This window comes from Cynocephalus volans, chromosome 5 (genome assembly GCF_027409185.1).
Source record: "Cynocephalus volans isolate mCynVol1 chromosome 5, mCynVol1.pri, whole genome shotgun sequence".
Taxonomy (NCBI): domain Eukaryota; kingdom Metazoa; phylum Chordata; class Mammalia; order Dermoptera; family Cynocephalidae; genus Cynocephalus; species Cynocephalus volans.
In genome coordinates, this window is record NC_084464.1 from 41205614 (window position 1) to 41219428 (window position 13815).

At 36.4% G+C, this 13815-nt stretch overlaps 1 protein-coding gene across 1 annotated transcript in view; it reads left to right on the plus strand.

Moving 5' to 3' along the window:
* Positions 1–13815, plus strand: part of LOC134378963 (thyroid receptor-interacting protein 11-like) — a 56691-nt gene that overhangs the window by 17333 nt on the left and 25543 nt on the right. The window contains exons 6-11 of the mRNA XM_063098244.1: positions 3290–3455; positions 3933–4295; positions 7436–7473; positions 8042–8128; positions 12356–12496; positions 13019–13212. Coding sequence (XP_062954314.1) covers positions 3290–3455; positions 3933–4295; positions 7436–7473; positions 8042–8128; positions 12356–12496; positions 13019–13212 — 989 coding nt within the window. The remainder of the gene's footprint in view (positions 1–3289; positions 3456–3932; positions 4296–7435; positions 7474–8041; positions 8129–12355; positions 12497–13018; positions 13213–13815) is intronic.

The following is a 13815-nucleotide window of genomic DNA, read 5'->3' on the forward strand; positions in this document are numbered from 1 at the left end:
TTTTTTAATATTTTGTATCCTCTTTATTTTTTATGACAAGTAAGGTATATAAAAATCTCTTTCAAAAATCTTTTTTTTGGTATGTATTTGTGTGTGGCTGGCCACAGGGATCCAAAATCATTTGATTTTGAGCATTTATTAGTTAGTTTATATTTCATAAGTCTCTACACTCAAATGTTAGTTAGTTTATATTTCATAAGTCTCTACACTCACATGTATCTCATAAAACTATCTTTATTAAAACAGAATTCCAAGGTTATTGAAGTTTCAAGATGTAAGATTAATGGCTATTGACAAAATAAAATGCTAATATTATGCATTGTAAATAATTATTTTTACTTTATTGGTAAAATACTTTATTGCTACTTTGTGTCAATTATTATATTTCTTTTAAGATAATTCTTAGTTACATATATTTATTGTGTCAATGAATTGTTTTCAGTGTCTAAATTATTGTCAGATACAGAATTTGTAGTTTTGGCTTTTATTATTATTATTATTTTTCTAAATTTTTATTGACTCAAAATTGATTATACATATTTTTAGGATTCAATATTGAGATATGTTGATGAAACCAATATTACTACCATATATATTGTTACAAATCGTAATTATTCTTTATCCCCCTTGTCCAATCTCTCCCCATCCCCCTCTCCCACCCCTTCCCCCTCTAATTACCCTAGATTTCTTCTCTCCTTCTGAAAGAATAATGGTTACTTTGTTGATTTGTTGCCTAGATGATCTGTCCAGTGCTGACATGTGTGATCAGGTCCCCCAATATTATCATAGAACAGATGCTTCCTCTGTCACTCTGGAATGGGCTTTGTGGAGAAAGACATCTTCCTCCTTTCTTTATGTCTGTTGGTGACTCTCCTTGTGTCAGTGCACTCCAGGGGCTGGCGGACCATCTGTGTGGTGGTTGTGGTGTCCAGCCGCTTTCGCAGTAGCTATGGTTATTTTAGTGGCTGTGGTGTGCCACCCACACGGAGATGATGTTTTTGGCATGCTCCTTGGTGCTGGCAGTGTGCCTGGTTGTGGGAGGGGGGCCCAGTCCCCTTCTCCTTGCCTCAGGTCCATGAGCAGTCCCTGAGGTGCTGGCATGGTGTGCCTGGTTGTGGGAGGGGGTCCGGTCCCCACTCCATACCCCAGGTCCCTGGGTGGGGCCCAAGGTGCTGGCACTGTATGCCTGTTTATGGGCAGGGGGTCTGGTCCTCTTCTACATGCCTCGGGTACCTGAGTGGGCCGTGAGGTGCTGGCGGCATGCCTGGATGTGGGAGTAGGGTCCAGTTCCTGGCTCCGAGCCTCGGGTTCCCAGGTGGGCCCCAAGGCGCTGGCTGTGTGAGTGGGTGTGAGTGGGGGTCCTGTCCCCATCTCCATGCCTCATGTCCCCAGGCAGGCCCCAATGCACCGGTGGTGTGCCTGGGCCGGGACTAATTTTTCGTCCTTTGCTTACTTCTAAAATGGGGGAACTTCCTGTGGGAACCAGTACTTGAACTCTGTGGTTGAGCTAAATTGGTGCTTTGCTGCTGTTTCCCTAGGGAAGGATTTTTGTGCAGCTCAGGGTTTAATGGTTGACCTTACAGGTACTTCCAGCTCTCCAGAGACCTGGTGCACTTGGGTTGTGTAGAAACTCTCACCTGGGCTTGAGTTTTTTCATCAAACTGCACCCCCTGCAATTCTGCATTCCTGACCAGTCTCCTCTGAGTGGTCCTGTGCTGATTGGGGGGCTGATTGGTTGTCCTTCCTGTGTCCCAGTGTTCTCCTGGTGGGCCTGTCTCCCCCACCACCCATGCTTCAAACACTTCCCATGGGATGGACCATGCACTGGTCCCTTGCGATGACTCACTGGCCTCTGAATGGCTCCCATTTTTCAGCTGTTCTAGCTCCTCACTCCTGTGTGGGTCCACAGGAACCCTATTAATGGTCTTGCTGTCCTGGGGGCCACCAAGGCCCCCTTTTCCCCTGACGCCTCCATGTAACTCCATCTGAAGGGCACAGCTGTGGCTTCTGCTGGCTCCTGCTCTGTGCACTCAGCAGCTTAAGCATTAAAGCAGCGATGACCTGAAACTCTCAGAGCAGTTTTTTTCTTTCTCTCATCGTGGTTTCTCCCACCTTCATGAACTCTGTAGGTCTCTCCTCCTCTTCCCCTGAGCACCAGTGGCCCCAGCTTGGCTGATGTTACATTTTTATAGTTCTAAATTGGTTGATTTGTGGGAGAGAGTGATGCTGGGGACTGTCTATTCTGCCATCTTGACTGGAACTTCCTGCTTTTATTATTATTACAACACTTGTTTGGGGGGGTTCCAAATTCTGACCTGTGTTTGAATGTTCATTTTGCTATTTACCATCTGTGTTACTTTGGGAAAGTTACTTAACTTTTCCAGGCTTCTGTTTCATCATCAGTAAAGTAGATGTCATCATAATACCTACCTTGTAGGATTATTTTGAGGTTTATATTTCTATTTATTTATTTATTTGAGGTTTAAATATAAAGCTGTTAGCCCAGTGCTGGCACATAAATAAGTGCATAGGATTAAAGAACACCTATACTTATTTTCTCAGGAAGTAGAAGCTAATTTATAGATTAGGATTCTTGGTTAGCAGCAAAAACTATCTCTAGCTAAGTAAAGGAAAAGAGGATTTATTGGAAGGACCTGGTGTAGTCCATCCATAGGACTGGAGGAAGAGATGAGTATTCTGGCCACAGGAAGGACAGGAGTGGGGACAGTGTCAGGAATCTAGGTAGTGGGATACAGCAGACAGACTCTTGAAGGTGCAGCTATCATAAAGCTTCCCATCCAACCAATTTCTCTCTTTCAAGGACTCAGCTCATGATCTAGGTTCCTGGGAGAGACACTGGTCTTCTCAACTTGGGTAGCAAGGCACCTTGGTTGACAATTTGGAATTCCCATCAAGACTGCTAGAGAGAAAGGCTGAGTGAGAGGATGGGGATAGTAGGATAACAGATACAGATTGTCCAGAGGGTTGATAGCTGGTATCAGTGGAATATGTCATTACGAAAAGATATTTTTGCTTATCTTTTGTTTCAGTGTTTTCTTGCTGGTGTTCCTTCTTTAAAAGTAGAAAAACTGTTTTTAAGGCCTAAGAAGGGAAAGGGTGTAGTCTTTCAGAATTGTCCTAATTTGGGGCCTGTGTTTAAATTCTTTTCAGCCTTGACATATTCAGAGAATTATTTTTAGTAAAATGGACTTTCAGACAACAGTAAAATAAATAGCTTAGGTAAATTTATTGATCATAAACATGGTTAACTTTGTTTTTATTTTTTAAGGAACTTAAACAGAACCGAAGTCAGGAAATTGATGACCATCAACATGAAATGTCAGTATTGCAGAATGTACATCAACAGAAATTGACACAAATGCATCATCAGTATCGAGAGGAATTAAGCTACTATGAAGAACGAATTGAAGAACTCAAAAACCTGTTACAAGAAGGTTATTAGCTTTATTAATTTAACATGTTAGATGACATACTTAAATGACAATTCTAGCACTCTGAGACCAGGACAGTGCTATAAATTTGCACTAAGTTCTAAAGAATGAGTAAATGACTTGCTCTGCTTGTCTGCCAGAAATTTGCTATGGCACCACTACTTTCAAGATTTTGCAAAAATGGAAAGGTCCTTTTGCATTTGTGGTAAATAGTTATAATTCATAGATTTTTTTTTGCATTGTTTGGTGGTCATATTTTACTTTCTTTCAAACTCAGGTACGTAGGTTTTTTAGTAGTTGATTCAAATCCTATGTTTCCCCAACTTTTTATTTATTTAAACATGCTTAGTTTATTATAGTAACTTAATTTTTCTTTTTAAGCATTTCAAGTTCTGAACTCTTAAATCTTAGTTGTAAATAGCAAGCTATTTACTTCTTGATTCTTAACATTTGATATCCTTGACTTTATCTATATTCTAGGTGGCTCAGGAGTTACAGGAACTGATCACTCTAAAATCTATGAGATGCAAAAAACTATTCAAGTTCTACAAACTGAAAAAATGGAATCTACAAAAAAAATTGAAGAACTTGAGGATAAAATAAAAGACGTAAATGAAAAATTATCTTCTGCAGAAAATGACAGAGATGTTTTAAGGAGAGAACAAGAACAACTAAACGTGGAAAAGAGACAAATAATTGAAGAATTTGAAAGCTTGAAACTGGATTGCAGTACATTGCAATCTTATGCTATGAAGCAAAGTGATTGTGTGACAGAAAAGGAAAGAATTCTTCCACAGAGTACGTCAGTGGAAGAAGTGGTCACACTACAAGAAGCATTGCCTGGTATAAAATGTTCGGAACTTATTTCAGGCTGGTATTTCATTGTACACTAGTTGTTTTTAAACACTTGAATAAATGAATACTTCTTGGAAATGGAGTATTCATGGAAACAACTTTTAGTAATTTGAGAATTGCTTGGTTTGGATTCAGTGCCATAGTTAATAATAGATCACAAATAGGAATTTTCTACTAAAAATGGTTAAGTATTGGCTTGTTGTTTCTCAACCTACGTTCATTATCCTTTTATTTACATGTAACTCATTGATTTAGGAGGCCTTGAAGATATCTGAGAAAAGTTTATGTACACTGACATTTTTGGGAGGATGTAAAGGTCTGTTTCTTGTAATCTGTATTGAATACTTCCTGTAACTCATCAGGGCCCAAACCCTCCAGTTAAGGAATGCAGTCTTTCTTTTTCAAAAATCTGTTGGTACCTTTTGAAATGATCTCCTATATGGAGCAAAGGCCTGAGTAATAACCATAGATCTTCTGCCATTTTCCATGCTAAAGATGATATTTATAGTATTGGATGAAATACACCAGTATGCATTCATGGCAGGAAAACATAATAGGAACTCTTCCGCTGAAAAGATGCATTTCATTTTGCACTTTGTTCTTCTCTCACGCTATCAACTCTCACTTTTTGAACTCACGCATTTCTGCTCTGGAGGTTTCCAGCCCTTGTGTGCTTGTGACCCCCCACATCTGTATTCCTCAACCAGTTGTTTGTCGTGAGTTCCTGATCTGTATGGCCAGTTCTGTATATAGCAGATTGATTTTCAAACTAAAGTTAAGTTTAAAGTAAAGTCACCGTGTCCTTTTCCGCCTCCTCTTCCTTTCCCTACCTTAGTGATTGGTAGCCCAGTCTCCCAAAACAGAAAGCTAGAAGTCATCACCTAGCAATTCCTGTAGGTTCTGTTTCCTTAGCTTTTCTCTGATTCAGTGATACTTTGGGATTGTATTCCATAGGAGCTCTAGGGTTTCTCACAGGTTCATCAGTCCTGGGAGCTGCCATACAGGCAAAGTGCAGTGGGATTCTGGACTTCTTTCTCATTTGGCTTCAATCAACGTAGCTCTGCTCTTTTTTAAAAAAAAATTATTTATCTATCATGTTGGGTGATCCATATGAGTTTATTTGCTGAAAAAACAAACCTACTCCCCTAAACTTTCTCCTTTTTTCCATTTTTGTTGCCATGGAATTACTTCAGCCAATCATAATTGCTTTTTGCCTATGTTAACTACAGCAGATCTCTTAGTGGAGCAGGATAATATAGTGGTTGAGAACTTGACTGGGTTGGAATACAGCTCTATCGCTAACTACCTGACCTGGGACAAGTTAGTTAACATCTCTTTGCCTTGGTTTTTTCACTGAGAGGGTTGAGATAATAATAGTAACTTCCTTATAGTTGTTGTAGTAGTAATGAGGATTATAAGAGTTAGTTACTAGCTGCACATTCTCTTTAGAACAGTGTCTGGCCAATAGTGTTATAAAGGCGTTAGCCATTTTTGTTCTCTGGTCTCCATGATTCCTCCTTCAATACATTTTTTCCATTCTGAAGCCAGAATAATTTTTCAGAAAATGAAAAGCAAGTTATTCCCTTGCTTTTACTTTTTTTTAATTTGGTTGCTGACTGGTTTGGGGATCTGAACCCCTTGACCTTGGTGTTACCAGCACTGTGTGCCAACCAACTGAGCTAACCAGCCAGTCCTTAACAGTTGTAGTCTCCCATGTGGGAAGATTTAGTTTCAATTCTTTAATTTATTTTTTGGGCCCCTGGCCAGTATGAGAATCCAAACCCTTGACCTTGGTGTTCTAATACTGTGCTCTAACTAACTGAGCTAACTGGCCAGCCCCTATTCCCATGTTTTTAGTACTTTGTGGCTCCCTGTGAACTTCAGGATGAAGTCTAAACTTCTTAGTTGGACATGTAATGTCCATCATGATCTGGTCCCTGTCTGCCTCTTTTGTTTCCACTCTTCCCATTCTCCTCACATTCTGAGCTTTAGCCGTATTGAACTTTCTGTAGCTTCTGAAACCAATAGTGTTGTCTCTTTGCTCTGTCGCCTTTGCTGGTTTCTCTGTGTGGACTATTGCCATTTTTCTTTTAGCTAACTCTTACTATTTTGATTCAGTATGGGTATTACCTCAACTGGGAGGTACCTAGCACTGCCACTTCCCTGCCCCATTGGCTCCCCCTAGTCTGGATTAGGTGTTTGCCTTTTTTTCTCTCAGAGCACCTTGTACTCACTGTATCACACTGTATTGTAATCATATATTCACTAGTTTTCCTTCCCCTCTGAATTGTAAGCTCTTTGAGAGCAAGGACTAAATTTTTACATCTTGTTGTCTAGCACCTGAACTCATGGTAAATGTTCAGTATTTCTTTGTATGAATGTCAAATGTATTACCTCAGCTGAACTCATGGTATTGTCTTTGTGTTCCTCTTCCAGAATCTCTTCTATTTATGAATATATCAATACTACCAGATTGAATGGTCTTTTTATCAATAGTCATGTCTAAATCACATTAGATAATTGATACTATTGTATTGTTGTGGTCTAAATATATATTTATTGCTTTTAAGGGCTTTTTCCCCCTTCAGTCTTAGACCTTATGCTGTTTCCTGCTACCCAAACTAATTAACTCACTTTGAGATGTAGTTGTTAGTATTTTTATGAAGGTGATAACTTATGACTCATTCAGAATACAATCATAGTTCTTTCTTATACTTTTCCATAGAATTGGATTTTAACATTTTTTTTTTTAAAGATGACCAGTAAGGGGATCTTAATCCTTGACTTGATGTTGTAAGCACCATGTTCAGCCAGTGAACTAACCAGCCATCCCTATGTAGGGATCCGTACCCACGGCCTTGGTGTTATCAGCACCACACTCTCCCAAGTGAGCCACGGGCTGGCCCTTAACATGGTTTTTAACTGGCATTTTTATTATGATTTCTTTGGTATAATGAAAATAGAAATACAAAACAACAAAAATGCATTTCACTTGCAACTGTTAGCGCTTGTTAATTAAGCTTATAAATATACTTTATTTTAATTGGGTTTCATTTCTTAGTTTAATATAGGAGGTAATAAGTTATTTTAAATTATTTTAATGTCAGGTTCATTTGTTGTTTTTACAGATGCTGCAAATGAAGTGAGACTGAATAGTTTAAGCCAGGTAAAGTCATTTTAAGGGAGACAGTTTTTGACATTGGTGTACCAAGAAAAAGTATTTCGATTTATTATAGGTGCTTAATTTTTTTTCACAAATTCATGTGAATTTACCCTAAGAACTTTCAGTGATTTTATGTTTGCTGATTAATAAACCTTTTGCATCACAAATTGATATAATTTAAAAAGTTGCATGATTGAAAAATACAGGTATATCTTTTTGAGGATTAATTGGACAGATGTTATGTGTGTAGAGACAGTGGAAACAGATCCTATACCGAAGCGAGGAATGTATTTTGATTTTCCTTGTTGAATTTGAGGAGTTGTTTCTATTTCTAATAATTACAAGTTATTTTGTAAATAAATAAAAATAAATATATGTATATATTTTAATATAATAAAGAGATCTATAAGAATGTCTAAAATGAGTGGCTTTTAAGATGGTTCAACATTGAATTCTTATAATTTTTATATATCACTAAAAAAAATTAGAAACACAGTTACATAGTTTGCCTGCTTTTTTGTAAACTGGAAATTTCTTGTTATCTGAAAACACTGCTTTAACATTTTTGTAGGCTAACAATCTCACTGAAGACAATGGGAACCTTAAAATGCACGTCCAAGTTTTAGAAAAAGAGAATTCATTATTGAGCCAAGAAAAGGTGGGTACTGTAAAAATTGGGGCAGAATTAAAATGGTGTGTGTATTATAGTTTACAGCTAATGGCCAGTTTATATCAAAACTGAGAGTCTTCTGGATAAAGCTGATCTCATTGATGCTTGGCAGGCGAGGTTGAAATACCTGGACAAGGTTAAGAGTATGAGAGACTGGCCAGAGTTTATGTTTAGAGATAAGCCAGTAGGCACACAGATGTGAGCAGAAAAGATAGGGACAGGCCCTATTTTGGTTTCTGATGAAGGCCTGACAGCAGCAGCATACACAGGTGATTTGAGAGGTCTGGAGGGGCATACTGTAATAACTGTAGCTACTTCTTATGTGCTCTAGAATGTGTCCATTGTGGTGGGCAGGATTTCTTTGTGGTGAGGGGATAAGGGGGACAGTTTCAGTGGTAGGAGTAGGGTCTTTCTTGTATATGTTGGTAGCAAGGATGGAATTCTTGGGATTAAATTCTGTATGGGGAGAGGTATTCTTAGGTCTGTACCACTTGATGGTAATTCCTTGCTAAGGCAGGTGCTTAAATATGGGACATTTGTAAGCTGGTGTTAAATTAAGGGCCAATGTCTGGATTCAATTTAAATTTTTAATTTTTTAAAGTAATACATGTTTACTGATATATGTATTCAGTAATACTCATACATTACTGAAAAACTTCAGACAGTACGAGTGGAGTATCCTTTGCTTGGCCTTTCCCAGAGGTGATCTCTTTTACCGCTTTCTGTTATATCTTTTCAGACTATATCTATGCATGTATGATTTTATATATAAAGAGATTTAAAAAAATACGTGTCAGCATACTAAAAATATTGTTCTTACATACCTTAACATTATATTTTCAACATCTTTCTACATTAGTATATAGGCAGTGTTTCTCAAAGAGGGTGCCATTGGCATTTCAGTGAGAAGATTCTTAGTTGTGTGCACTGTCCCATTCATTGTAGGATCTTTGCCCCCACTTTTTATTTACCCACTAAATGCCAGTCACTTTTTAAATTACTATATTATAAATGAGGATATTTCAAAAAGTTCATAGAAAGATTCATATTATCTTTTAATTCTATTCCGCAATTTTTTTGAAGTACCATCATATATTTTCTCTGTTCTGTTTCTGCTCCCATTGTATTCTGCTGCTTATCTGACTGGCCTAGGTATATTTTATAGTTTGCAGACTCTCTGCACATATTTGGTAGGGCCTGTAACATTTTCATGATATTCTTGGATTCTGTAGCTATTCCTGATAGCTGTTTCTTCTTTCTTTTGATGTTAAGTAGTCCATTCTAACTATTCCTTGAATTGTGTCTGCTGTGGGTCTGCTTACTGATAAGAAATATCCAAGAATTGGAACAAGCCCAAATGTACATCATCGGATGAGTGGATACGGAAAATGTGGTATATCTACACAATGGAATACTACACAGCTATAAAAACGAATGAAATACTGCCATTTGCAACGACATGGATGGACCTTGAGAGAATTATATTAAGTGAAACAAGTCAGGCACAGAAAGAGAAATACCACATGTTCTCACTTATTGGTGGGAGCTAAAAATAAATAAATAAATTCACACACACACACACACACACACACACACACACACACACATACACATACACACACACACACACAAACAAACAAACAAAAAAAAAAACCAGAGTGGGGTGAAGAAGACATAACAACTACAATTCCTTGAAGTTGATACAACAAGCAAACAGAAAGGACATTGTTGGGAGGGAGGGGGGAGAGGGAGGAGGGAGGGAGGATTCGGTAATGGGCCACAATAATCAACCACATTATATATCAACAAAATAAAATTAAGAAAAAAAATGTAGAAAAGAAAAATAAATAAATAAAATAAAGAAATTAAAAAAATAAACCAAAAACAGTGCTGGATAAACCATTGAACTGATTTTTATGAACCAATTAGTCATAACCTGGAATTTGAAAGGTGTTAGCCAAGAGTAGTAGTTTTCACATAGTAAACTTAGTAAATACTGTAATCCCAGCTCTGTCACACATGTGACTTTGGGTATGTTTTGACCTTATTGGTTTGTTTATTTAACCATAATATGGAGGGTCATAACAGTTATATGGAAAGTGTCAGTAGATTTTCATATAATTAAATTTTTACATGCATTTCATTTTAATAAGAATTATTGAAGATCTCCTGTTATATCATACTGTGATAGGTGCTGTGTAGGGCTTGTTTGGTTTTGCCTTTCTACTCTGATTTCTATACTTTTAGTAGTAGAAATTTGGAAAAGAGTTGATAGGCAGAACAATGGAATATTCAGCAAGTGCTTCTTGAGCATTTACATGTTGCCAGGCACAAGATAAACTTCTTTTGTCAATTAAGTTCTCTCCTAGAGTCTTGGATTAAAGTTATGAAAACTTACTTCATTTCTTCTTCTTGGCCATATATCTGATTAAATAGGTACACTCATGGTCAATGTCGAGGTGTTCTCGTCTTTCAGAGATAACTTTTTAGCCTTAATGGTACTGGTCTATAATTGGTGTGAAAAAGACTCTTAGAGGGTACAGCTTCCTATTACTCACTAACCAAAATTAGGTAGAGTGTCTTATGGTTGTAAGACTACAACAGAAGGAATGTAGAACAAGTCTTCTGTTGTATATATATTTTTTCTTTTGCAGTTTTGCATCTTGTACAATTTAGTTCTATTTCATTGACATTTACACATCCAAAGTGTGCAGATTTTATTCGGGCTCTTGTACCTTTTAGGAAGCTTCCCTAAGTCAAGTCTTACTAGAGTATTGTATTACTTGAGGGTAATTCATATAAACTAATTAATTTGTTCCAATATTCTATGCAAGGGGTCTTCCAAAAGTTCATGGAGAGATTCATATTTTCTTTTAATTCTGTTTTGTCACAAAATTTTTCAAGTACACTCATAATTTGAGTACCTTTAATAGTACATTTTGAGTATAGTAAATTACATATTTTGGGGGGGAGAAGGGGATGTTCTCAGCAGGAGATCTTCAAATCTATTTAATTTCTCAAGCATTTGCTCTTTCTCTGTAATATGAAAAAGAAAACTAACTGAAAAACTATTTGGAAAATATTGGCCATCCTATTTAGGAGGTGATGTTGAAGTAAAAGGAACAGATGGTTTTATATTTGGGTTTCAATGATTTATCCTGGGGGAAACATTATATATTCTTAAAGAAATGAAAACTTTATGTAACAACTTAAAATAATACTAAACTATAAGTAGATTCATTTGATATGCATATTTAAAACAGAGAAAAGACTTGGCTGTAAACAACCTGACACTTTTCTGTTTGTTAGAATTCCAGCTATCATTTGAAATTCATGACTCTACATATTTAAAACAGAGAAAAGACTTGGCTGTAAACAACCTGACACTTTTCTGTTTGTTAGAATTCCAGCTATCATTTGAAATTCATGACTCTACTTTTGCAATGAAGGGTTATCTTTTATCTGCTGTCGTTAATATATTGTACTTATATGGAATAAATTTTCATTATTGTCTAGCCAGATATCTTTCCAAAGTGGCTTTCATTAAGTTGTTGCCAAAATATTCTTTTAAAATAGACTGTACATATGAAATGATTTCCTCTTTATCTTTTTCTAGCTACTGACACTTATTTTCTTGAACAACAGTTGTGGGTGCCTGATGAATGGACATCCTTGTGTGCATACGCACCTGTGTGCATGCACACACGTACATTTTATTGATGATTTGGAGGTTCATGAACACTTTGTTGTATGGGCAAATTTGAAGAGATTTTTGTCTTTTGAGTTCCCTTTGAAACATTTCTAGTAAACTTTTTCTTTTATAATAGATTTATGGAAAAGTTGCAAAGATAGTGGAGAGAGTTCTATACCTCACACCCAGTTTTATTTATTGTTGACATCTTACTTTACTATAATACATTTGTCACAGCTAATGAACCAATATTGAGGCATTACACTAACATTTAGACTTTATTCAAATTCCTTAATTTTTACCAATTGTCCTTTTCCTGTTCCAGGAGGCCATCCAGGATACCACATTATATTTAGAGGTCATGTCTCCTTAGGCTTCTATAGACTGTGACAGTTTCTCAGACTTTCCTTGTTTTTGATGACCTTGACATAGTTAACTACATTTTAAAATTAATTATTTAATGAAGAAAATGTCTTTTTTTAAAGTGAATTTTTCTTTAAAGCTAAAGTTATTTCTTTCTAAAGGGCAAGACTGGGGAGTTAAATCAGCTTTTAAATGCAGTTAAGTCAATGCAGGAGAAGACAGTTACATTTCAACAGGAGAGAGACCAAGTCACGTTGTCCCTGAAACAGAAACAAATGGAAAACTATACCCTACAGAATGAGGTATACTTTCACTTTAAAGAAACAGTGAATCAAATAATAAGTTTAATAACTATTAAGTAAGAACACTGGAAAGTTTTCAATTAAAATGAATTTATCTCTTAGGTGATTTTTCTTAGTCTTTCTCTGATATGCTGTAGTAGGACTTTTATCTCCCAGGGTGCTTTATATTTTAGGTTTTAAAAATGAAAACCATGGCATATCTTGGAAATAAGACAAAATTTTTACCCATAAAATATGAAAAAAATGAGATACCCCGAAAAAGTGGTCTGTCACAAAGAACCTAGTACTTTTGTATAGTTCCATTTTTCAGGGAATGAGATCGTACAAAGTAAAGCTTCTAGATGAATATTCAAGATGATTTCAGGAGAATTTTTCCTAGTATAAATATATCTTGCAGTATGAGCAATTAGTATACAATTAATACATTTCAACAGTGGGAAAAAGATTTGATAATATAGTGGCTTGCAGTGGGGGGAAAGGAACATTTTGTAGAAGAAAAATAAAGAAATGTCCTCTACCTAGGTTCAACATTTACGTAACAAAGAATTATGGTTAAACCAGGAGCTAGAGAGATTGCGTAATCATCTTTTAGAATCAGAAGATTCTTATACCCGTGAAGCTTTGGCTGCTGAAGATAGAGAGGCTAAACTAAAAAAGAAAGTCACAGAATTGGAGGAAAAGCTAGTTTCGTCCTCTAATGCAATGGAAAATGCAAGGTAACTTTTTCATTAACTTTAACTGAAAACTTCTTGAGTGTCAGACTCAGTAAGCATTTTTCATGTTAGCTCATTCTCACAAAATTCATTATCTCCTTTTTGCAGATAAAGATACAAGGTAAAGAGATTTAGTAACCTGCCCAAAGTGAGACACACAGAATTTATGTGTGGGTTTCGCACGCAAGTCTGAGACTCTGAGTCTTGCTTTCAAACTCTTAATCTTAACCATCACCCTAGGCAATTGCCTCTTATCATTTTAGGGATATAGTCTGCAATTCTGGCTGATTTAATTAGCTCTGTTCAGCTCCCAAAGAACTAATTTAATTTATGTGGGTTTATTTTTCATCAAGTGGTCTAAGGTTGAACTAGGTGTAGATATTAGAGTAAAGGAAGGTGAAGGTGAAGGACCTAGGTCAGTATGAAGAATTAGCTCTTGGTGTCTTAGGACTTTTAATTGGCCAGGTCCCCGCTTGGTCCCTGCTTATCTTTTTTAAAATTTTATTTTTCTCAATAAAATGTTATAAAATGTTTTTTCTTTTCTTTTCTTTTCTTTTCTTTTTTTCTTTATTACAAAAACATTATATTTTCCACTTCAGGAGAATC